This window comes from Pelobates fuscus, chromosome 3 (genome assembly GCF_036172605.1).
Source record: "Pelobates fuscus isolate aPelFus1 chromosome 3, aPelFus1.pri, whole genome shotgun sequence".
NCBI classification, from domain to species: Eukaryota; Metazoa; Chordata; class Amphibia; order Anura; family Pelobatidae; genus Pelobates; species Pelobates fuscus.
Genome location: NC_086319.1, coordinates 173,085,885 through 173,112,156, shown reverse-complemented (window position 1 = coordinate 173,112,156; position 26,272 = coordinate 173,085,885). Strand labels below are relative to the sequence as shown.

The window sequence follows — 26,272 nt, the reverse complement described above, 5'->3', positions numbered from 1 at the left end:
GTTTTCTCATTAGCCCAAGGAGCACAGGATTGATGCAGGAACTCATGTATATCTTTAAAACATGACAAACGGTTTGACACTGAATAGAGGATAACCACATGGGACTCCAGACACTACATAAACTTTAATGAGATAAAGTTACAGTGCTATTTTAATGGACAATACAGTGTGGTGCAGAAGAACTTGGAAATCATGAAACTAGATAGAGGACATGTTTAAAGGACCACTATAGGCACCCAGACCACTTCAGTTCAATGAAGTGGTCTGGGTGCCAGGTCCCTCTAGTTTTAACCCTGCAGAGAAACTGCTATGTTTTACTGAGGGTTAATCCAGCCTCTAGTGGCTGTCTCACTGACAGCCGCTAGAGGCGTTTCCGCAATTCTAAGATGCTGGAAGTCCATAGGAAAGCATTGAGTAATGTTTTCATATGGGCAGTTTGAATGTGTGCGCGGCTCCTGTTGCGCATGTGCATTCGGATCTGACGTCAGTAGGGGAAGCAGAGGTCACCAGCGCCGAGGGAGCCTGGCGCTGGAGAAAGGTAAGTGGCTGGTTTTAACCCCTTCAGGGGGACCCTCAGGGTGGGGGGACCTAATGACCCTATAGTGCCAGGAAAATAAGTGTTTTCCTGGCACTATAGTGGTCCTTTAACCCCTTAAGGACCAAACTTCTGGAATAAAAGGGAATCATGACATGTCACACATGTCATGTGTCCTTAAGGGGTTAAAGGAACACTATATGTCACCCAGACCATTTCATCTCAATGAAGCAGTCTGGGTGCAGTGATTCCTTAGTTCTAACCCTGCAATGTAAAACAAGGCAGTTTTTAGTTTTTTTAAGAAACGAGTAAAACTGGGAATAAAATGCCAGATGATATCTTGGGGGACGTCAGCATGCCTGTTAACATCAGTGGAGGCGGAGCGGGAATGGAAGCTGCAGTGGAAACAAAGTGAGTAATATTTATTTTACTTCATTTTTACAGGGCAAAGGGGGTGGTCAAAAGGGAAACTATAGTGCTGAAATAATTGTTATTTTCTGAACTATAGGTTCCCTTTAAGATCCACGAATACCAACAGTACTAAGGATGAGACAAAGAAACAATACACATCCTTAAAAAGGTTTTAAGTTACTTACAAAATGAAGGAATTTATTTGAAAATGCATTAAACAACATTTTTTGCATGAGATAAGTGAACAACCATTAATGTTTATTCAGCGCAATTGTCAAGACGAGTTTCAAAAGATACATTAATTTTTTAACCAGAAATGCATTTCAGAGAGTTTTTTTGGAAGATTGTTGTGTAGATTCTAGATTCATGACATTATTTTGCTCACATTCAAGTCCATGGCAAAGTTCTCACGGTGATATGAGACATGTCAGGAATCAACCAGCCATAGCTCTGTAGTACTTGAAGATTGTTTATAAGACTGTAAACAGGTCTTACATTGTTCATAACCCGTGAAGATTAGAGCTGGGTTCGCTGATCATCCAATATGCAATGTCCTCAAAACTAATCTTTGGATACCTTGAGGACTGTAATTTATGCCAGGCCTAACATTTTTTTTACACTTTCCTTGTAGGAATTTACACTCTCCTCATTTTCTCCCTCATTACGTAGTCTCAGAACAGCACTGCGGTATTCTTGGACACTGGGAGACTGTAGGACTTCTTCTTTGGTGAGAGGGTCACTACCTGCCTTAAGCAAAGTCTGAAGGACATTTGCTTCTGACTTGCTGCCCTCCCACACATATTCTTCCATGTCACTCTCTTCCTTTTCGCTCTCCCAAGCCTCTGTTTTCTGAAACAACAAAGTAGACTTAAGCATACAAACGATGCACTGTATCCTTAAACTTGCATACTGTACTCAAATTCACATTCGTAAATAAACAATAGTATGATAGTAATATTTAACTGCAGGTTTATGGAATATACACAAATATCCAGCATAAAAAAAAAAAAAAAAAAAAAAAAGCTATAGGAGCAGAAATTTTTTTGAGATTTTAAATCGCATCTTAGTTTAAGGGAGCTTCAGTGCACAAGATGCAAATCCTTTGGACATGCTGTAAACACAGTAAATTCAAGATGAATTATCTTACTTAATGGAATCCCTGTTTGCCAACAAGAAATGTGTATATTTGAAAAATAACGGTCAGTCATTTCTATTTCATTTCCATATTTTTAATCAATACACTACTTCATACAATCTAAATAATACAGCTGGAAAACAGAGACGTAATTAACCAAGTACTGCTAGGTACCACAAATACAGCAGGTAAAGCAGCATGAAACATTTATTTGTCTTGCATAAAAAATACTGGAACCCTTGAGCCCTTTAAACACAGCCTAGTACAGCTCTGGGTCATATGAGTAATTCTTACCATAATGCTTATAGTAATATTTTTTTTTTTCTTTGTACTATTTTATATTACTTTCTTACTATGTTACCAGTATCTACTTGATTTAATATATGGTTATATAAATATTTTATATACATTTTTATCACTGTGGCACTGATAGATATATCTATCTCAATCAGTTTGACACGTCAGTTGAGCACATTATATATATATATATATATATATAATAATTATATTTGAAGCACCTTGCAGACTTTCTTTGTTAATACAGATTTTAAGACTTAACGCATAATTGCTCGATCTCTGGGGAAATCCAGGAGAATCCATATCATATAAAAAGCCAACACGACAAAAAGAGATGACATACAGGTTAATTTCTAAGAGGTGCTCATCCCCAGGGATTCCCACCCACACTGCAATAGCAAGATTGCCCAGATCATGGAAAAATCACAAGTGTCAGAAAGGCTCATGAAATATGCAACGCAATCAAAGGCAATTCATCAGATGAGGAGCCGCTGAAATATTAACGAGTCACTGAAAGGTAATGAAAGAGCTGGGAGGTTTGTGTACAGGGAACGGCCTCAGATCGGGTGGCACATGCCAACTACAGACTGAGTGCAGTACATTGTGCTTAGCAAGAATTAGGATAAATCAACACTAACATGCTTCCCCTGCACTTCCAAAACATAGCCTTGTGCCTGCAGCACTGCATGCAATTTAGAAGATTAGACTTGTGCATCAAATTTATTATATTGGTTCTTGCATAAAAAGCAAAGAACCTTCTAATACAAGTGAATTTATTTCTTATTATTTATTTATTATTTATTTATTATTTATTTATTATTTAGGAAATTCCCCCCAAAAAATTCCAGCCTGTAATTCTCATAAAGAGTGTCTTTTTAAAAAAATAAATAAATAAATAAATAAAAAAAAAGGAAGCCTATAATGCCCTGTAAAAAAGTTAAACATTCCATTAACTCCAGGCTCTAAATTTTTTTTCTTTATCAATATGTTCAGAATGTATCTTCAGACACAAGTTGGTTCAAAACGGACTAATCCACTTCTCCGAAACTAGGTCATAACAGTACTTCACACGAGCAAAAAAAAAAAAAATTAAATACTACACAATTCTTGAGACGATCATCAGTATATCACCAAAAATATAGGGTTATTTATGTACACAGAGATAAAGCTGCATATTCCTGGCTTTGTAGACCTCCACTCACAAAGAGAGCTAAAGAATATACTGCATAATGCATGGTAAACACTTACCCATGATTCATGGTATAAGACAGTTAGGAGGTACATAGCATAATCTTGATTCTGTCTTCGAAGAGGACATCTGAAATAATGAAGAGGAAACAGATCAATCCATATATATTTCATACGCAATACTTAGTGAAGCAATGATTTTGTATATAGACTGTCTTTCTCCCACCTCCCCCATGGTAAAATACAAAAACATTCTTCTTACTAGTTGCTGTCACAGTCTCACTCTCTAAGCCCACAACCAAAACAGTTGCCAATGTTAGTTAGCAGGGTCAATACACTTCTACACAACAAATAAATCCATCAACTCTGCAGGTAAAAACACAAAAGTACAAGTTCATTTTGACCTGTACCTACAACGATGGACATCAAAGAGAAGATATCTCAATCACAAGAGCATTATGAAAACACGAATATTCAAATTGGTTACTGCTTTCCAGCAAACAATGAAAACAAAGTATATACATATTTCCCACATCCAAGTGCATATTATTACAAATTATTTCTAATCATAGTCCTGCATGCCACCTCGATTAGGAATATGTGTAATAATATACACTTGGGTGTAAGAAATATGTAAATTTTGTGTTTTCCTTTTTGATACTTTAATTTTTATCCAGTTGTGAATTACTTTAATGACATTCTGTGATTACAGAGCCTTGTATTAATTTTATCCATATGCATACACTATAAGGAATAGATAAAACTCCCAAACATGGTCACCAAGATTACAAAAAGGTATAATTATATAGAGGTGCACTAAACTTACTGCTGATATCCAACACCAGTACCTATCTATAAAATGATCCCCTCCCTTTCACCTAATTGCTCTGTAGGGAATGCGCTTATACTTTTTGGTGGATTTCCCCTTCTTTTTACCCATATTAAAGACAAATGCAAGGTCTCCTACAAAGAGTGTGAAGTATGCATGCATTACACCATAATTTTCTTTTTAACTTTATTTTTCCCATAAATTTCCCTCCGACTCTTTCCCACGTATACACATATTACTGGCAGCAAAGACATATTAGACTTAAATAAATACTCCATAACCACTACAGCCTGATAATTGGTTGTGCAGAACTATGCTCAATGGGTCGTCACAGGTTCAGTCTAACGGGATGTAAGTATTGCATACCTGTCAGTCCGAATAGTCAACATATCAGAGTCTTTATCGTATCGAGATCCGACAAGTTTAATTAGCTTTTTCCTAGCATGATCATCCAGGTTTAGATTGGAGAGTTTCACCTGAGAGAAAAGGAGAAAAGAATGGAGAAGAAAAAGGGGCAAAGTGTAAAATGTATTAAATGTCCAATTAAAATATATTTTATTTTAAACACACAAATCCATATTAAAAGAGGATGTCAATTGACAAAACAATGGCTGAACTGGAGAATGTTTCTGGGTAAAGATAATATTATTCTTATTTATAAAGCACCAACAGATTAGACAGCGCTGTACAATAGGATATATATAACAACAAAACAGCTGTCCATGAGTGGTTCACTGACTATGCATTTCTTCCTGAGTTGTGTTTCAAAGCGGTTGTGTACAGCAAACAAACATCTGTGAAAAAAAGATCTGTGTTTAACAAAGTACTGACACATATATAACGCCATGGGGCTGTCACCCTATTTTCCTTTGATTTTGCAGAGGACAAACAACTCTAAGGCATCTTAAGGTTTTGCAGTGAGGAATTCTAACATCCTCATTATCCATACAAGTACTTCTACAGTAAGAGCATGCAGGGTGTACCTACATGATTCAGCTGCACCAAACTTCTGCAAGTCCTTTCAGCTTCACCTTGATCATTGCTTTTGCAGCCAACATGCAAAACCCCTCTCAAGCATATAATGCTTCAGATATACCCTGATCCATCTGATAATTCTCACTGGGGTTTATTTACTGAACTCGAAATTATAGTCAATTGTGTTTAGTGAATAACACAAAGTTATAATTCTGGGATAAATGCAAGATATCATGGCTGGCTCAATTAATTCAATTTGCTGTGTGGAAATTTGAGCCAGTGAGAATTCAATGGGTTGATATTGAATATGACTTATGTGGACTGGACTATTTAGTTTCTCTTCTCTGTGGAAGTCTCCCTTCCTTTTATTATCTCTAACAATTTAAAGAAACTCTCACTTCTCTTGTTCCTATCCTCAATAATCCAGCATTTGTCGCAGGCAGTTCCAGGGGCAACAAAGCAGTTCTTAGGAAGGCTATATAACAGTGGCAGTGACTTATGGTTCATTTACAATTTTTTCAATAAATAGGTGCCTTAGGCTGTCACAGGTAACAGCCAGTCGCATGCAACAACTAAATATTACCACCAGATTTACAATCTTAATAAATATATATATTTTTTAAATAGCTGCTGAAACAGATATTAACCAAGTACATATTAGCGGCTTGCTCTAAAAGCACAGAAACACACATGATCATGCATTTCATCCTATGTTACCATTAGCAACAGGCAAACAGCAGCTGGTCAGTAAAACTTGTTGAAAGAGTCAGAATGAGACTTTGTTTATATAGGATGTATAAGGTTTGAGCTGTCATCAACCTCTTTACATTAGGTCAGAGGCTGGCTTTCTGGGTTAGCATCCAGTAAGGAGTAGAAACAAGGTTGGAAAACAGTAGCTAAGTAGCGGTTAGCAGCTCCCAAAAGAATAACAGCAGTTAACAATTACTTAGCGCCTGACATTTAGTGGCTGCCTGTCGCTACGGTTAAAATGTAGCCGTCAGTAACCAACAAAGATGAAAACGAGCCCTTAGTTGTCAAATATGCCCCCGTATCTCTTGGATACTTACAGGAGACCTATAATATCATTTGAATAACAAGATTCAACATTTTATCATTTCAGTTGTAGTCCTCAACACTCTTGCAAAGTACCCATTTAAAAAGACTGTGCCAGAAAAGGCAGGGCTACAAGTGTCATCTCAAATATTAACTCTGTTCTGGACAGCAACCCATACCCCTGTTTATATCAGTCATTGTGGGAACTGGATATTGGCTGTTACATTTTGCAAACAAGACTGGAAATTATTATTTAGAAACTCACCACTTGTATTTTGGTCACACTATACTATACAATAGTGTCAGGAATACAAAACACAAATTCCTTACATTATAGTTCTAATAGTGCTGTTTAGATTGCCAGCCCAGCTTGTTTCTCGTTAAAAATATATCTTGCTCGCCTTTTTTCTTGCGATGCACTGGTCTTGTTGCGGCTGGCTTCACCCCGCAGCCTTGACTGAGATCACCAAGTTTGATGGTCTCAGCCAAGCATTGGGAGGCAAAACTCCACGCTGCATCAATCAACAACTCCTAATAAAGATGCATTGATTTGTGCGCAATTTGGGGAACATGTGCAGCACTGACCCAGGAAACACTTCTAGTGGCCATCTGAGTGACTGCCAGTACAGGTGTTACTAGGCAGTAATGTAAAACATTAAAAAGACTGCAGGGACAGGCAGAAAACACCAGAACAAGTACATTAAGCTTTAGTTGTTCTGATGACTACAGTATCCCTTTAACGAGATGAAACTTCTTTCTCAAGAGACTCCAACCAATTTACCCTGGTTTGACCGGAATGTCCCTCCCTCTCCCCCCATGTAGGTTAATGTCTTCACCCAGTGTTATGAAATACTGGGCAACAATCTCACTCCTGACCCAGTTCATCCAAAAGTTATCTTCTTAGATGTCCACTTGCCCTTGCTCATGCACAGCAGCCTGTCTCTGCTTTACTAAGCTTTGGAAAGGCCCTTTTGTATTCCACATATTTTCTAAAATCTGGTACCTATATTGCGTATCACTAACACTCTCCGCAAGCCTGGTTTAGCATTGAGCAGGCAGGACCTTGTGTACCTGATTAAACCCCTCCTACAGTAATTAATTTTGCCCAAATCGCCTCTGTATCTTATGTCTACATCAAGCATACTCTAGTCAAACTGCCTTTTTGCCCCTTCTTAGCACACAGATTCATATCACAAAAAATGTCTTTTTTTTGTTCTAATAATAATTGATGTGTATTGCTATAATATTGTTCTCATTTATGATTACAATTTATCATTATACTTTTTATATATTTTTTTTTCTTCAATTCTTTATTTTTGTGTGGTGGGAAAATGCCCACCGGTTTTGATGGAAGTTTATAAACATTCATTACAAGAAGTTAAAAGTAGTACAAGTAATATAAATCAAACAATACAGCAATTAATAATAATAAACATGAGTCTTTCTTGGTCGGACATGTTAGCTTCTCTGGTGCATTCAGTAACAAGTACGGAGGGAAAACCATAATAACACATATCTGGCCATCGCACCAGCCGCTTGTGCGGACTTAGGGTGTGCAGTGCGCTTTATCTCTTTGGCGTTCTCTTTAGGTTCGAGGGTACCGGTTTGGCCTCGCGGTTGAGCGGCTCTAGCGGGCCTAAGGTGTACGTTACAATTTAACTCACCTACTGCTCGTGAGGGCTTAGGTTTAGTTCAGGTATTACGTCTTGTCCGCTGGTAGGCTGGACTTAGTATGAGCAGTTTGGTGTATTAGGTTATCATCTACTTGGGGTTTTAGATTATTTGGGTTAACTTGTTGGCAGCTTAAGCGGACCCCGAGCATTCCGTACTGCACCGTGTACCATTTAGAAAGGAAAGGGAAAATGATCATGTTGTACGTGTCTGATAAAATTAAAACATAAGAGAAGAGATATGCTTGTTAGACACAGCCCTGACATGGTGTGCGTAGTAATTGCACAATTGTAAACCTAATTCGGGTTGAGCAATAGCCCGGGTGGGCAATCTATCCTAGTGGGGTCATATGGGTAGTGGACATAATAAGGAGCCCCTTCTTCCCGATCTATGTTACTATTTGAGGCCAAGTAATAGCCATGCAAAGATGAGAAAAGTTAGTCATTTGGTATGCCCGCGGCACTTGGCGCTGGCATATACAGTCTCTCTGGGTTTTTGTAATAATACAAAATGTAAACATTTTAAGCAGTCATATCTAAAGGTACAACACATTACATTGCTATCAGCTCATCCAAATACGTAAAAGGTAAGAATAACAAGCATCTACCATATGCCAGAACGATATGCCTCTATGTAACATCGAGGAGATGGACTAGGTGTTTAACGGGCTGCACAATATTTATGTTATGAAGCTATCTCAATATTAAAACTTAAAATGAAATAAAATGATACAAATATAGTCGTTGCACATTAGATGCTGACGGACTCTCTGTGCTAAGCACTTTGAATATGCTGCATTCATATCAAACAGCATTATGTTAGCTGAGGATTGGTAGACTGAGAGGTACTGAGTCGCTCATATTTAAGGAAAATAAAAACAAAAAAAAAACAGAAAATCTAAAATATACGTATATGTCAAGCTGCACCTCCAAGTTCACATTTGAAACCTCAGAAGACTGGGTTAAACAATCAAAGGGCCTATTAAGTAAACTTTTTAAACAATCATATCTAAAGGTACAACAAATTATATTGCTATCAGCTCATCCAAATATGTAAAAAGTAAGAATAACAAGCATATACCATGTGCCACAACGTTATGCCGCTAAGTATCATCGAGCAGTTGGACTAGTCGTTTACCTGGTTGCACCATTTTTAGGTTATGAAGCTTTCTCGATATTAAAACTTAAAGTGAAATAAAATGATACAAATATAGTCGTTGCACACTAGATGCTGACGGACTCTCTGTGTTAAGCACTTTGAGTATGCTGCATTCATATCAAACAGCAATATGTTATCTGAGGATTGGTAGACTGAGAGGTACTGAGACGCTCATAGTTAAGGAAAATTAAAAAAACAAGTTGCACCTCCAAGTTCACTTTTGGAACCTCATATGACTGGGATTAAACAATCAAAGGGCCTATTAAGTAAAAATAGATGTGCATGACAAGGTTTTTGGCGTATGGTACACATTGGTAGCACCTATGAACTTTCAAAGACATGTGAGCTGATATACTAAGACAAGGGATTGATATATGACAACTAGGAATAACACCCACATATATCGTAAGAATATTAGTCAATAAGTCACCCATTTAAAGACCGGTTAAGCGTCTTATGGTATTTGCCTGGAGAGTATTGTGGGTCAGTCCTTTGCCCCTTCAAGTTGGTGGGGGATGCTGCGGGTGCTGTCTGCGCCTCTTCTTTTCCGACCCGATGCTGCTCTCCTGTGTCTCGCCTGTCCCATCCACGAGCGCTAGTTGGTGCAACTGTAGGGCCTGTAGCAGACCTGTTGGATCTTCGTTGGACCTGTTGAACCACATGGTGGTTGTTTACGGCGACAGTAAGATTCCTCCTGGAGTAGGCCATCAGCGTCGCTTTTACCGTGATATCACGGGTGATGGCGATGAGGTCTCTGGATGCGTCTGCTGGGGCTGTCGGGGCTTTCCTGATTCTGAACGCTGCCATTATCGGTTTTGCGTCTCCGTCTTGTTTTGCCCCCATTGTCTCTGCCACTTTGTTCGCATAGATCAATAAGGCCTCTGGGCCTATGTCTTCGGGGGCTCCGCGTATGCGGACATTTCTCTTGCGGTGTCGTGTTTCCATCGCTGTTACCGCTTGGGTGAGTCTCCGGAGTTGGAGCGTTAGTGTGTCCATTTGTTTACTGGTATCATTCAAGAGGGCATCTCTTGTGCCTTCTCGGGTTTCCACAGCATCTAGGCGCCCCTTTATGTCAGCAACCTCCTTCCTCACTCCGGCCAAATCGGCCTTCCACATCTCCCGCAGGTCCAGGAGTAGCTTCTTGATATCGCCTTTTGTAGAAGGCGAGTCGTCCGAGTCTGACGTCTCCGACCCGTATATTGCGGCGGTTGGGATTGCGGCCTGGCAGTTCTCCTCCTCTATAGAGGATTCAGAGTCGCTGGCACTTCGGGGCCTTCCCGGCGCCATTTTGGGTGGAGGAGGCTGTTGCGGCCTTTCAAATGATCGCGTGATGTCAGGTTGGTAGGAGCTCTCCAGGCGGGTAGGTTTCTTGTTTTTCTTTCCCATCTCTGTGCAGGGGGTCTTAGTGCTTTGAACTGCTGGGTTCTCGGGTCTCAGTTCTGCGTTTTGTTAGTTTATTAGGCTGATTTTAGGTTGATGAAGCAGGAGCTCCACATAGACACGTCTGGTGTGCTGCACGGCTAGCCACGCCCCCCATACTTTTTATATTTAATATGTTGTAAAAAGAAAAAAAAACTCACTAGGGTAATATAAAGGCCAATTGATCTTTCTGACATTGTATAATGAAATAAGGAGTAAGGAGGTCCACATCACGTTATCCTTTACAATATAGCTTTCAACAGGGAAAATTGTACATTGAAAATAAACTTATGAAATGTCCACTGGTTTGAGCAGCTCTAGGACTGCCTACGATACAATTCATCACTCACCTGCAGAGTTACCACTCTGGCTTTTGGATTTCGTACAGAAGGACCAGCTGTGACATAATCTACAGTCTGAAATTCAATAGGAAAGTGCTGTGTACATAGCTCATCACTTGAAAGAGCAGATGGCCAATGAGTGCAGAAATCTGCAAAACAAAAGATGCACAAACACATTTCTACAGCAGGAAGTGTTGTCAGAAACACACACACACACACACACACTTCCAATAAGCAGGCCTGAACAAGTCATGTACTTATTCACATTTTCTAATTCCCTCACCAACTCCACAAAATTAACAGATTAGTAAAGCATCATTGGTTGTCTACTGTAAATGCTCTTCTATTGCTATTTAAACATAAATCCCTATGAATTAAACTATAACAAACTAAATGCATTTCAAATAGCAAACATCGGCCAAGAAAATGGCACCAAAAATCAAAAACTTTAAAGAATATGTAAAAAAAACAGATACATGAAGAATTCTTAAAGGAACACTGTAGGCACCCAGACCACTTCAGCTAATTGAAGTAGTCTGGGGGCTGTGACCCTTTTGCACTTAGTGCTGCAATGCAAACATTGCAGTTCCAGAGAACTGCAATGTTTACATTGCAGCTCTAAGTCTGCCCTATAGAGGGCTTCCGGAATCCAAACGGACTTTTGGTCCGTTATCGGACGTTGGACGTCCTTCACAGACCTCCAGCGTCTGATTTTCCCTATAGGAAAGAATTGAATAATGCTCTCCTATGCGGAGGTCTAATGCGCGTGCGGCCATTGTCGCGCATGCGCATTTGGTTTTCCCCGCCAGCTGACGGCTGAGAAGGAGCGTGGGCGGAGCCTGACCCAGCGCCGAGGACCATCGGCGCTCGATTCAGGTAAGTGGCTGAAAGGGTTTTAAACCCTTCAGCCCTGCGGGAGGGGGGGGGGGGGGGGATCTTATAACCCTTTAGTGCCAGGAAAACGGCTTTGTTTTCCTGGCACTATAGAATCCCTTTAAAGTAGAGCATTCAGGAGAAACATCCTGTTTATTTATTAATGAACTGTTTCATCTTTATATTTTGCAGAATTACAAATTATCAAACCTGTAACATGTTCATATAAAATTACACTAACTATAAAAAAATAAAAATAAAAAAATCGTTCACTGAAAAATGTAAAATTTCACCTAAGCCTCCGAGCATTATCTTAATCAATGATCTCACCTCGTAGAGCTGCACAGTGTTGCTTTATGGCAACAGGGGTCAGGTGCAAAAAATTGGGTATCTGGAAATCAATGGGGAGAAAAGCAAGAATAAGGTAAACACATCAAGGTCTGTTTATGAGGAGGAAAAAAATACAAAATCGACATGACAGCAAATAAACTGAAAGCCTACAGCAGGATGTGCGTTCACAAATTATAATTCACTTGCTTTACATAGTTAAAAATCCTCGGTAGCGTTAGGGTCAATTATGTAGCGGCTGGCCAACACTTGTTAGCCAGTAGCCACTTTAAAAATAAATAATAATAAAAATCCCATAGGTGTCAATATTGCTATAATGGAGGTAACGTGGGAACATATCGGCTAAACATTTAAAACTAGCAACTTGGCATCCATTTTGCTAGTAATAGCAAGGGGGGAAGGGGACATGGTCGGGAATGCCAGCATGCCAGCAACCAGGAGCCCTAATATTTATAACAGGGGGGAGCTAGTGTCCCCTCCCCTGGCTCCTACCCATGCCTGTGCTGGGGGCCCCAATATTTATAATAAGCTGGGAGTGTCCCCTCTCCCAGCTCCCACCAATCCCCTCCCCTGGCAATCAACCTATGCTGTAGGGACCATAATTAATTATAAAAAGGGAATTGTGGGGGGAGGGGGAGTTGGCTTGCAATAATAGTATATTTTTCACCTGGTGGCTAGACATTTGCAACCCCCAAACCACCACATAAATAAAGCCAGTACTTACCCCCTCACCCTAATAATAATGACAAGGAGGCCAAAAAATACTTACCATCAGAAGTCTTCTTTCTTGTAATTCATCTGTCTTCAGCCACAAAAAAGACCAAATAAAAATCCATAATACCCGACACTTGTAATTTATATTTAAAAAAAAGCCATTGCAAAATAACAACAAAAAAAAAAACATGTTAACAATGTAACAATGGAGGGCTCGACACCGAATGACTGCTCTTAGTGGGGAAAAGCCCTTTAGGCGTCACTAACTATGATAGGTATCACAAAGCGTGGGAAAGTTTCCCATGCTTTTCAATATGACTAGAAGCGCTCCGATTGCTTGGCTAGTAAACTAACCAGAGCACTCTGATAGTCAAGTCGCAAGAGAAGTGCCCCATTTTCAGCCGGATGGTTTTGCCCCATTGCGTTTGGAGCCATTTAGACTTTAGTGAATAACCATGTTAAGACTTAACCTCCGTTTTAATCACATTTGACTTCCGACCATTTACCTTCACAAGCTCAAGATTCCCTGTCTTTTCAAGAGGGACACTGCCCTTTAGTGGGTATCCCATGCGAATGGGAAGTGGCACTGCTGAAGGTTTAAATGCTGCTGCAGTTGGATAAACACTAGTCCAGTCTTGATCTGGGAGCATCTTTTCTGTCCTTGGAGCAGGTGGCTATACAAAAAAAGAGAGAGAGAGAGATTTGTTTCAGTGGAAATTATTTGCACAAAGATTTGAAGAGATTGGAATGTCCTCCCAGCTCAGACCATGAAGTTGAAATGAAATGAAAATAAAGGCATAGGAACTACAGGAAAAAAAGTATGTGGATCTAATGAGCAAAATAAAACAATTTAGGACATTTTAGAGAATGTAAAGGCAGAAAATATGGACAATCTGTGCTTGACCTCTTCCTCTCCAGCAACCAAATGTAACTCTAGAAAAACTCTCAAAGTCAACTGCGAGTTCATGCCGTGTAATAAATGGCTAAGTGAGCTAGAATATAAGAGAATATAGCCTTCACAAGTCAATGCTGGCCATTCCAGTTGATAAAATGTTTTAGACTTTCTGCATATTTAGAAGAGTCATATACACATAATGAATTGACAGCACAGAATCACTGAACCAGATACACAACACCAGAGAACAAACCTGCCTCATAAAGAACAGTCCTACCAAACTCAGTAAAATTGACAGGTATCATACTGATTGGCCACGCATAAAAATGACCTGAATGATTAAAATAGCACTTGCCTGTCTCTTTAATATGCCCTTCTGGAAAGGACGGTTTCCCCGTGTCACTGGAGCTGCTGAGAAATACACAACAGAAATAAGGAACTATATTGCAAATAACCCTTGTGAAGTTTGATGGACTTATAAATCAGGGTTATTCACTAAAGTGAGAATTGACAGATATTCAAAGTGGATTTCACATTTAAGGTCAATGTAGCTAAACAGGAAGCATAGCTGACTTGGATAATTTTTCCAGTTCGGCTATCGTTGCCTGAATTTTGAAATTCACTTTGAATCCTGACAATTGTCACTTTAGTAAATAAACTGCATGTTTGATACATAAACATTCATAGCATTATCTGTTAGTTGTGTGTGTATATATATATATATATATATATTCATATACTTATGGTAAACTCTACTGTTTTTATTAGCTAGGTACATGTTTTCATAACTGCGTGTATGTAAATCAAAGTACACTAAAGGGTTTATTCACTAAGCTCCAAACTGCAGCAAATAAAAAGCCAAATAGCAAAATTGAAAACAATTCTCCAACTCAGTTACAGCACAACAAGAGGACATAGTCTTAAATTAGAGGGACAAAGGTTTAAAAATAAAATCAGGAAGTTGTGGCAAACCTAGCCACTTCTAAGATACTGGACTTTATGTAGCAAAAGGTTGCTACATAAAGAATTTGTATGCTAGCAGCCATAAGCCACTAGCATTCATGTAGTTCATTTCACGAACAGCGGCTGTTCGTGAAACGAATGCGGACCCCCCTGGTAGACCACCCATAGAGGGACGTGTGGCGCTCGTTAACCGATTGCAACATTGTTGCAATCGGTACTTAAGGGCTCTCCTAGGTGGCCGTCGTTCGACTACCGACCACGCGGCGGTCGGCCATCTTGGATCCTTTGTCCCACCAGCGGTGTTTGGTCGTCGAGCAACTGTAACTAAAAACGGCTACTCGACGACACGTGTTCCATCAACGTTCCCCATTGGTGTTCGGTGGTTTTAAACCGAACTCGATAGCAAAGTGTATTTCGTTCGGCGTTCGGTAGTTTTAGCTGGGATCTGAGCGGTATTCCCACGAAATGTAACCCCAGACCCCAGCTATCTACCGAACGTCCATTCATGTAAATCAGGTGAATTATGTGGAAGTTACAGATTTAAATGTGAAATGCCGGTTCTGCTGCACGGAGGGATAATCCACTTAACGGTGTATCCAAGTGGGAGTATCCCTCTCGTGCAGCAGTGCCTGATGGGAGAAATGCCCAGAATGTGAAGTCCCCCACGTAGTCCCCCACTGTATTACCCCTGTTATGTCTGTCTGGAAACCCCTTGCATGGGGACTTGCATAAATACTGGAAGCCTGTGAATAAAGCCTCAGTTGACTCCCAGAACTGTGTTTCGTCCGGTTACTGGGGGATTTGGGATATTGCCTTACTTTTCAGCGCTTGACTGTGGATTACCTACTGTACCAGCGGAGATCGTGGATTTTAATATTGCAGCTCCGCTACAATTGGTGGCAGCGGTGGGATCCAACCTTACAGCCGAAAAGCGTGATTCGTGCAATTTAAACTGCCGAACATCAAAAGGGAGTGGCAATTAGAATCCGACGAAAGAACCGAACCCAGAAGTGAATGGATACGGATTATTCTACATTAAAAGAACTGCTAGAAGCCAGGGGTAAGATAGCCAGCAACAAATCCAAAGCTGTGCTGATTATCGAACTGATGGAGGGAGACAGAGCTCGCAGCGCTACACCCCCATCAGCCATGGAAGAGACCCTATACCAGAGGGAAATGAAGACCAGGCTGGAATTTTTACCTCAGCCCGTACCACAGGACATGCTGTCCGTGGTGATGGCGGATGTGCAGGAGTACGTGATGGCACACAGTCCGCGGAATTCGCTCTCCCGAGCAGAATCCATTACTGCTTCGCTCAGCAACCAGGTAAAACCCAAAATCCCATACCATGCCTTTAAGATGTTTTGCGAGGAGAAGGATGAGATTGATGGGTATTTACAAGACTTTGAGAGGCTATGTGATTTACATGATTTGGAACAGACAGTATGGGTGCCGTTACTGGCAGGCAGGCAAGCTAGCCGGTCGGGCAGCAGAAGCCTATCGCGCTGTAACCAGAGAGGACACCAAGGATTACGCCAAAGTAAAATGGGCGATACTAGAGAGATATGCCATTACTCCGAGGCATACCGGCGCAAGTTTAGAGGCTTGCGCAAACTGGAGAAAGATTTGCATGCAGAGTGGGCGCACAAGCTAGATCAAGCATCACAAGGGTGGACACAAGCCAGCCAAGCTACTACTATGGAGGAGTTGCGACAACTGATACTGTTGGAGCAATTCTTTAACGGCTTGTCCCCAGAGGCACAAGAATGGGTGAGAGACCGAAAACCCCTCACCCCAACTGAAGCAGCCAGATTAGCTGACCAGCATTTTGATGCGAGAAGGCATCACGGACACCTAACTAGGAGTTACCCTCGACCCACGGGGCAACCCAGTACTCTACAGCCTACCGCTCCCACTGCAACTCCGTTTCATCCATCTCAGGGGAATCCACCACCACCATCCCGATATAACGGCAGGGCTAACATACAATGCCACATCTGCAAGCAGTGGGGACATATATCCCGTGAGTGCACCCAGAACAGGAGCAGGCAAGCATGGAACCAAGTTCGACAGAATCTGGCACCAAGGGCCGCGGCCCACCATTATCAAATGGAGCCAACCGCTCAAGAGATACTGAGCGCTCAAGCAGAAGAACCACTAGGAATCCTGCATGAGGTGATGTCGGTTCCAGCCACTGACAACCGACAGCATCATCGCCAACTAGTGACACTGGAGGGGAGAGAAGTACAGGGGCTCAGGGATTCAGGAGCTACTTTAACCCTGATAGCACCCCATTTGGTTCCTGATTCAGCACACACCGGCGGATCAGTGGCAGTGCGAGTTGCAGGGGGAGCAGTGTACAGACTACCCACTGCCAAAGTGCATTTGGATTGGGGTGCGGGGGAGGGGATGGTAGAGGTGGGCCTGATGCAGAAATTACCAGCGGATGTTGTGCTGGGGAATGACTTGGGCCAGATGACTTCTGCTTTCATACCCCAGGCTCCCCACCAGGAAGCCCACCCAGTGACCATCCGGCAGCAGGCTCGCACCACGGCTCCACAAACACACTCTGAGGCTCAGGTAAGAGACCATGACACCCCCTTGACACGTATGACCTGGGATACCCCCACCAAATTTGAGGCGGAGGTGAAGTTAGACGCCACACATTAGGCCGGACTAGAGGGGGAGCGGTATACTTGGGAGAAAGGGTTATTGTATCGCATTGCAGAAAGAGGACTGGGGGGGGTCAGTCACGGTAACAACTAAACAGTTGGTAGTGCCCCAAAAGTATAGACAAGAACTGCTTAGAATAGCTCATGACATTCCCTTGTCTGGGCACCTGGGAATGACACGCACCCGATACCCATTGACCCACGCCTTTTTCTGGCCCGGGATCTCTAAAGATGTACGGCAATACTGCACCTCATGTGACATTTGCCAGCGAGTGGGCAAACGAGGGGACCGCCACAAAGCTAAACTGTGCCCTCTGCCCATTATTGAAGAACCCTTTAGCAGGGTGGCCGTTGATATTGTAGGGCCCCTACCCAAGCCCAGCCCCTCGGGGAAGAGGTATATTTTAACCGTAGTGGACTATGCCACCCGGTACCCAGAGGCCATCGCTCCCAGCAACCTTTCAGCGGATGGTAGATCGGCTATTGGATGGGTTCCAGGAATATGCATGCGCATACCTGGACGACTTTGCCATATATAGCCAGACCTGGGCAGAGCACCTGCAACACATAGGAGCCATTCTGGATCGTATCGGAGAGGCAGGGTTAACACTGAAACCTAGCAAGTGCCATATAGGGATGGCAGAAGTGCAGTACTTGGGCCACCGGGTGGGGAGCAGGCAACAGAAACCCGAACCAGCCAAAATTGAAGCCGTAGCCAAATGGCCCACCCCTAGGACAAAGACCCAGGTACTAGTGTTTCTAGGTACTGCAGGGTACTATAGAAAATTCGTGCCCAATTATAGTGCCCTGGACAAACCCTTGACTGACTTGACCCGCAAGAACCTTCCTCGACAGGATGTCTGGGCCCCAGAGTGTGATCAGGCATTTAAACCAACTTAAGACGGCTCTAACTAATGCACCAGGACTAGCTGCTCCTGATCCAACTAAACGTTTTATTGTCCACACAGACGCTTCAATGTTTGGATTGGGAGCAGTGCTGAGCCAAGTTGGAGCAGATGGCGGAGAACACCCGGTAGCTTACTTAAGCCGAAAGTTATTGCCCCTTGAAGTAAGCTATGCCGCCATTGAGAATGAATGCCTGGCCGTGGTGTGGGCCCTCAAAAAGCTGCAGCCATATTTGTATGGACAACCTTTTTCCTTGCTCACAGATCACAACCCGTTGGTGTGGCTGAACCGTGTGGCTGGGGACAATGCCTGGCTGCTGCGCTGGAGTTTGGCGCTGCAGCCTTTTGACTTTTCAATCCACTACCGCCCAGGGAAACAAAACGGCAACGTCGACTGGTTATCTAGACAAACTGAACTTGAAAAGTGATCTGTGGGTACTTCCCCGGACATCCCCAAGCCGATCCGTTGGGATCAGACTGTGTATGCCGGCTTGGTTCTGGGGGAGCATTGTGGCAAACCTAGCCACTTCTAGGATACTGGACTTTATGTAGCAAAAGGTTGTCTGTATGTACTGCTATGATGTATGTATAATTGAAATGTGTATTGTGCTGCCTATAGAATTCGTATGCTAGCAGCCATAAGCCACTAGCATTGATGTAGTTCGTTTCACAAACAGCGGCTGTTCGTGAAACAAATGCGGACCCCCCTGGTAGACCATCCATAGAGGGAGGTGTGACGCTTGTTAACTCAAGGGCTCTCCTAGGTGGCCGTTGTTCGACTACCGACCACGCGGCGGTCGGCCATCTTGGATCCTTTGTCCCACCAGCGGTGTTTGGTCGTTGAGCGCCTGGAACTAAAAACGGCTACTCGACGACGCGAACACCGCTGGACTTCCAGGCCGTTCGGGAGTTCCGCCCATGTTCCATCAAGGTTCCCCATCGATGTTCAGTGGTTTTAAACCGAACTTGATAGCAAAAAGTGTATTTCGTGCGGCGTTTGGTAGTTTTAGCTGGGATCTGAGAGGTATTCCCACGAAATGTAACCCCAGACCCCAGCTATCTACCGAACGTCCATTCATGTAAATCAGGTGAATTATGTGGAAGTTACAGATTTAAATGTGAAATGCCGGTTCTGCTGCACGGAGGGATAATCCACTTAACGGTGTATCCAAGTGGGAGTATCCCTCTCGTGCAGCAGTGCCTGATGGGAGAAATGCCCAGAATGTGAAGTCCCCCACTGTATTACCCCTGTTATGTCTGTCTGGAAACCCCTTGCATGGGGACTTGCATAAATACAGGAAGCCTGTGAATAAAGCCTCAGTTGACTCCCAGAACTGTGTTTCGTCCGGTTACTGGGGGATTTGGGATATTGCCTTACTTTTCAGCGCTTGACTGTGGATTACCTACTGTACCAGCGGAGATCGTGGATTTTAATATTGCAGCTCCGCTACAATTGGTGGCAGCGGTGGGATCCAACCTTACAGCCGAAAAGCGTGATTCGTGCAATTTAAACTGCCGAACATCAAAAGGGAGTGGCAATTAGAATCCGACGAAAGAACCGAACCCAGAAGTGAATGGATACGGATTATTCTACATTAAAAGAACTGCTAGAAGCCAGGGGTAAGATAGCCAGCAACAAATCCAAAGCTGTGCTGATTATCGAACTGATGGAGGGAGACAGAGCTCGCAGCGCTACACCCCCATCAGCCATGGAAGAGACCCTATACCAGAGGGAAATGAAGACCAGGCTGGAATTTTTACCTCAGCCCGTACCACAGGACATGCTGTCCGTGGTGATGGCGGATGTGCAGGAGTACGTGATGGCACACAGTCCGCGGAATTCGCTCTCCCGAGCAGAATCCATTACTGCTTCGCTCAGCAACCAGGTAAAACCCAAAATCCCATACCATGCCTTTAAGATGTTTTGCGAGGAGAAGGATGAGATTGATGGGTATTTACAAGACTTTGAGAGGCTATGTGATTTACATGATTTGGAACAGACAGTATGGGTGCCGTTACTGGCAGGCAGGCAAGCTAGCCGGTCGGGCAGTAGAAGCCTATCGCGCTGTAACCAGAGAGGACAGCAAGGATTACGCCAAAGTAAAATGGGCGATACTAGAGAGATATGCCATTACTCCGAGGCATACCGGCGCAAGTTTAGAGGCTTGCGCAAACTGGAGAAAGATTTGCATGCAGAGTGGGCGCACAAGCTAGATCAAGCATCACAAGGGTGGATACAAGCCAGCCAAGCTACTACTATGGAGTAGTTGCGACAACTGATACTGTTGGAGCAATTCTTTAACGGCTTGTCCCCAGAGGCACAAGAATGGGTGAGAGACCGAAAACCCCTCACCCCAACTGAAGCAGCCAGATTAGCTGACCAGCATTTTGATGCGAGAAGGCATCACGGACACCTAACTAGGAGTTACCCTCGACCCACGGGGCAACCCAGTACTCTACAGCCTACCGCTCCCACTGCAACTCCGTTTCATCCATCTCAGGGGAATCCACCACCACCATCCCGATATAACGGCAGGGCTAACATACAATGCCACATCTGCAAGCAGTGGGGACATATATCCCGTGAGTGCACCCAGAACAGGAGCAGGCAAGCATGGAACCAAGTTCGACAGAATCTGGCACCAAGGGCCGCGGCCCACCATTATCAAATGGAGCCAACCGCTCAAGAGATACTGAGCGCTCAAGCAGAAGAACCACTAGGAATCCTGCATGAGGTGATGTCGGTTCGAGCCACTGACAACCGACAGCATCATCGCCAACTAGTGACACTGGAGGGGAAAGAAGTACAGGGGCTCAGGGATTCAGGAGCTACTTTAACCCTGATAGCACCCCATTTGGTTCCTGATTCAGCACACACCGGCGGATCAGTGGCAGTGCGAGTTGCAGGGGGAGCAGTGTACAGACTACCCATTGCCAAAGTGCATTTGGATTGGGGTGCGGGGGAGGGGATGGTAGAGGTGGGCCTGATGCAGAAATTACCAGCGGATGTTGTGCTGGGGAATGACTTGGGCCAGATGACTTCTGCTTTCATACCCCAGGCTCCCCACCAGGAAGCCCACCCAGTGACCATTCGGCAGCAGGCTCGCACCACGGCTCCACAAACACACTCTGAGGCTCAGGTAAGAGACCATGACACCCCCTTGACACGTATGACCTGGGATACCCCCACCAAATTTGAGGCGGAGGTGAAGTTAGACGCCACACATTAGGCCGGACTAGAGGGGGAGCGGTATACTTGGGAGAAAGGGTTATTGTATCGCATTGCAGAAAGAGGACTGGGGGGGGTCAGTCACGGTAACAACTAAACAGTTGGTAGTGCCCCAAAAGTATAGACAAGAACTGCTTAGAATAGCTCATGACATTCCCTTGTCTGGGCACCTGGGAATGACACGCACCCGATACCCATTGACCCACGCCTTTTTCTGGCCCGGGATCTCTAAAGATGTACGGCAATACTGCACCTCATGTGACATTTGCCAGCGAGTGGGCAAACGAGGGGACCGCCACAAAGCTAAACTGTGCCCTCTGCCCATTATTGAAGAACCCTTTAGCAGGGTGGCCGTTGATATTGTAGGGCCCCTACCCAAGCCCAGCCCCTCGGGGAAGAGGTATATTTTAACCGTAGTGGACTATGCCACCCGGTACCCAGAGGCCATCGCTCCCAGCAACCTTTCAGCGGATGGTAGATCGGCTATTGGATGGGTTCCAGGAATATGCATGCGCATACCTGGACGACTTTGCCATATATAGCCAGACCTGGGCAGAGCACCTGCAACACATAGGAGCCATTCTGGATCGTATCGGAGAGGCAGGGTTAACACTGAAACCTAGCAAGTGCCATATAGGGATGGCAGAAGTGCAGTACTTGGGCCACCGGGTGGGGAGCAGGCAACAGAAACCCGAACCAGCCAAAATTGAAGCCGTAGCCAAATGGCCCACCCCTAGGACAAAGACCCAGGTACTAGCGTTTCTAGGTACTGCAGGGTACTATAGAAAATTCGTGCCCAATTATAGTGCCCTGGACAAACCCTTGACTGACTTGACCCGCAAGAACCTTCCTCGACAGGATGTCTGGGCCCCAGAGTGTGATCAGGCATTTAAACCAACTTAAGACGGCTCTAACTAATGCACCAGGACTAGCTGCTCCTGATCCAACTAAACGTTTTATTGTCCACACAGACGCTTCAATGTTTGGATTGGGAGCAGTGCTGAGCCAAGTTGGAGCAGATGGCGGAGAACACCCGGTAGCTTACTTAAGCCGAAAGTTATTGCCCCTTGAAGTAAGCTATGCCGCCATTGAGAAGGAATGCCTGGCCGTGGTGTGGGCCCTCAAAAAGCTGCAGCCGTATTTGTATGGACAACCTTTTTCCTTGCTCACAGATCACAACCCGTTGGTGTGGCTGAACCGTGTGGCTGGGGACAATGCCAGGCTGCTGCGCTGGAGTTTGGCGCTGCAGCCTTTTGACTTTTCAATCCACTACCGCCCAGGGAAACAAAACGGCAACGTCGACTGGTTATCTAGACAAACTGAACTTGAAAAGTGATCTGTGGGTACTTCCCCGGACATCCCCAAGCCGATCCGTTGGGATCAGACTGTGTATGCCGGCTTGGTTCTGGGGGAGCATTGTGGCAAACCTAGCCACTTCTAGGATACTGGACTTTATGTAGCAAAAGGTTGTCTGTATGTACTGCTATGATGTATGTATAATTGAAATGTGTATTGTGCTGCCTATAGAATTCGTATGCTAGCAGCCATAAGCCACTAGCATTGATGTAGTTCGTTTCACAAACAGCGGCTGTTCGTGAAACAAATGCGGACCCCCCTGGTAGACCATCCATAGAGGGAGGTGTGACGCTTGTTAACTCAAGGGCTCTCCTAGGTGGCCGTTGTTCGACTACCGACCACGCGGCGGTCGGCCATCTTGGATCCTTTGTCCCACCAGCGGTGTTTGGTCGTTGAGCGCCTGGAACTAAAAACGGCTACTCGACGACGCGAACACCGCTGGACTTCCAGGCCGTTCGGGAGTTCCGCCCATGTTCCATCAAGGTTCCCCATCGATGTTCAGTGGTTTTAAACCGAACTTGATAGCAAAAAGTGTATTTCGTGCGGCGTTTGGTAGTTTTAGCTGGGATCTGAGAGGTATTCCCACGAAATGTAACCCCAGACCCCAGCTATCTACCGAACGTCCATTCGTGTAAATCAGGTGAATTATGTGGAAGTTACAGATTTAAATGTGAAATGCCAGTTCTGCTGCACGGAGGGATAATCCACTTAACGGTGTATCCAAGTGGGAGTATCCCTCTCGTGCAGCAGTGCCTGATGGGAGAAATGCCCAGAATGTGAAGTCCCCCATGTAGTCCCCCACTGTATTACCCCTGTTATGTCTGTCTGGAAACCCCTTGCATGGGGACTTGCATAAATACAGGAAGCCTGTGAATAAAGCCTCAGTTGACTCCCAGAACTGTGTTTCGTCCGGTTACTGGGGGATTTGGGATAGTGCCTTACTTTTCAGCGCTTGACTGTGGATGACCTACTGTACCAGCGGAGATCGTGGATTTTAATATTGCAGCTCTGCTACAGAAGTATTACTTTACTGAGAGAGTAGTGGATGCATGGAATAGTTTTCCAGCTGAAGTGGTACACAGTAAAGGAGTTTAAAGGGACACTCCAGGCACCCAGACCACTTCTGCTCATTGGAGTGGTCTGGGTGCCAACTCCCACTACCCTTAACCCTGCAAGTGTAATTATTGCAGTTTTTTTTATAAACTGCAATAATTACCTTGCAGGGTTAAGTCCTCCCCTAGTGGCTGTCTAGTAGACAGCCACTAGAGGTCACTTCCTGCATCATAGCACAGATTATCTGTGCTAGAGAGTCGCTGGACGTCCTCACGCTGTGTGAGGACCTCCAGCGTCGCTCTATTCCCCATAGGGAAGCATTTAAATTAATTTTCAATGCTTTCCTATAGGGTGTGCCAATGCCACGCATGCGCATTGGGACTCTTCGGCCGGTGGGCGGGATCAGTCTCGCCCACCGGCCGACGGAGGAAGAAGGTGGAGCGGCAGGGGTTGGAGCAGGCAGCGACGTGGGACATGTCGCTGCCTGAGGTAAGTGACTGAAGGGGTATTGAGGGGTGGGAGGGAGAGGGACTCTCCAGTGCCAAGAAAACAGATTGTTTTCCTGGCACTGGAGATTCCCTTTAAGCATGCGTGGGATAGGCATAAGGCTATCCTAACTATAAGATAAGGCCTGGGACTAATGAAAGTATTTAGAAAATTCGGAAGACTAGATGGGCTGAATGGTTCTTATCTGAGTGTGTCCCCTTATCTGCCGTCACATTCTATTTTTTCTATGTTACAGTATCATCTTGGCAATTGTAGTCTCAATTTGGCAATTCCTTTTGCAAACTAGCTGCAGTTTGGAGCTTAAACCCCTATATTAATGCATTTATAAGTTAATCTTCAGGTTGGTATTGGAAAACCGCAAACTACGAGCTTAATCAACGATATATTTTCCTAAAAGAAGATTCAGTGACAGGTTTAGGATGACACATGGACATGCCAGAGATACTGTCAATGGCTTACATATAGTATCAGGCTAAAGGGATATACCATATGTATGTCTTACCTGGCTGAGGGACAGACAGACCTGTACTGTACCCTGGGCCCTTTTTGGGGGTCACACTCGAAATCCCCGAGACCCTAAGGGTCACACACACCCGGTTCAACATGGAGGTCGCCATATTGTAATCAGAGACGGAGCGTCACATGGACCAAACTGCGTGAGAACGCGAAATTGGAAGAGCCCAGGAGGGTGTGGACTGAGCTAGCTACTCGTCAATGGAGAGGGCAGATATTGCTGCTGTCGGGATGTAAGAAATATGAGGCGAAATAAAAGCGGTGAAATATGTGGAGTAGAGGGCGATTTTTGCTAAATAATTTTAAATAGGTTTGTTTGTAAGTGAACATGTAAACAATTAAGCACTTATTTGCATATATCACTTCATAGTTTTAAATAAAATAGTTTACTAGCTATTGGTTAGCGATTAAAAAAAGGTAAAGTTACAGAAGTATTACGGAAGTCATTAATTATATTTATTATCCTCTGCACTCCACCAAATATGGATTGGAATATTTAAAGGAGCACAATCGTGATAATCTGATTTTTTTTTTAAATATATATATATAGACAAATTACACACGAGCGGCATACTTTGCCAGTCAAATGCTTCATTGAACCCAATGCTTATCTCAACACTGAAACACAAGCTAGTGCTTCCACTTTGACAGCCACTCTGGTTAGAACATTGCTGTATCTCTGAAGCTACAATGATTTACATTACCCGAGTGACATGACAGAGTCACTGTACAAGACCATTGTTAAAGGACCACTCTAGGCACCCAGACCACTTCAGCTTAATGAGGTGGTCTGGGTGCCAGGTCCCTCTAGGATTAACCCTTTTTTTAATAAACATAGCAGTTTCAGAGAAACTGCTATGTTTATACTGAAGGTTAATCCAGCCTCCAAAACCTCTAGTGGCTGTCTCACTGACAGCCGCTAGAGGCGCTTGCGTGATTCTCACTGTGAAAATCACAGTGAGAGCACGCAAGCGTCCATAGGAAAGCATTGTAAATGCTTTCCTATGCGACCGGCTGAATGCGAGCGCGGCTCCTGCCGCGCATGCGCATTCAGCCGATGACGTCGCAAGGAAGAAGGAGAGGAGGAGGAAAGCTCCCTGCCCGGCGCTGGAGAAAGAGGTAAGTTTAACCCCTTCCTCCTCCCAGAGCCCGGCGGGAGTGGGTCCCTGAGGGTGGGGGCACCCTCAGGGCACTCTAGTGCCAGGAAAACGAGTATGTTTTCCTGGCACTAG

At 44.0% G+C, this 26,272-nt stretch overlaps 1 protein-coding gene across 2 annotated transcripts; it reads right to left on the bottom strand.

The window, feature by feature from the left end:
* Positions 1-1,300: 1,300 nt before the first annotated feature.
* MRPS35 (mitochondrial ribosomal protein S35) lies at positions 1,301-25,221 on the bottom strand. 2 transcript variants are annotated; one of them, XM_063447749.1, is made up of 8 exons: positions 25,030-25,221; positions 14,198-14,250; positions 13,454-13,621; positions 12,216-12,276; positions 11,022-11,161; positions 4,762-4,871; positions 3,627-3,696; positions 1,301-1,795 (listed from the first exon to the last, which is right to left on the bottom strand). In XM_063447749.1, exons 1-8 carry the CDS (start codon positions 25,142-25,144, stop codon positions 1,538-1,540), a joined length of 975 nt encoding a protein of 324 aa, XP_063303819.1. In that variant the 5' UTR covers positions 25,145-25,221; the 3' UTR covers positions 1,301-1,537. The 2 variants fall into 2 exon arrangements, with proteins under 2 accessions (XP_063303819.1, XP_063303818.1); XM_063447748.1 differs by having other exon boundaries at positions 14,198-14,253; positions 25,030-25,219.
* Positions 25,222-26,272: the final 1,051 nt, after the last annotated feature.

Bases quoted from the DNA above. Each gene is read 5' to 3' on its own strand.
- MRPS35 (XM_063447748.1), bottom strand. From the start codon at position 25,144: ATGGCGACCTCCATGTTGAACCGGGTGTGTGTGACCCTTAGGGTCTCG. The intron at 13,622-14,197 runs GCAAGTGCTATT...TTTTTTGTATAG, and splicing joins AGGGCATATTAAAGAGACAG to CCACCTGCTCCAAGGACAGA. The intron at 3,697-4,761 runs GTATGCAATACT...TCATTATTTCAG, and splicing joins TTGACTATTCGGACTGACAG to ATGTCCTCTTCGAAGACAGA.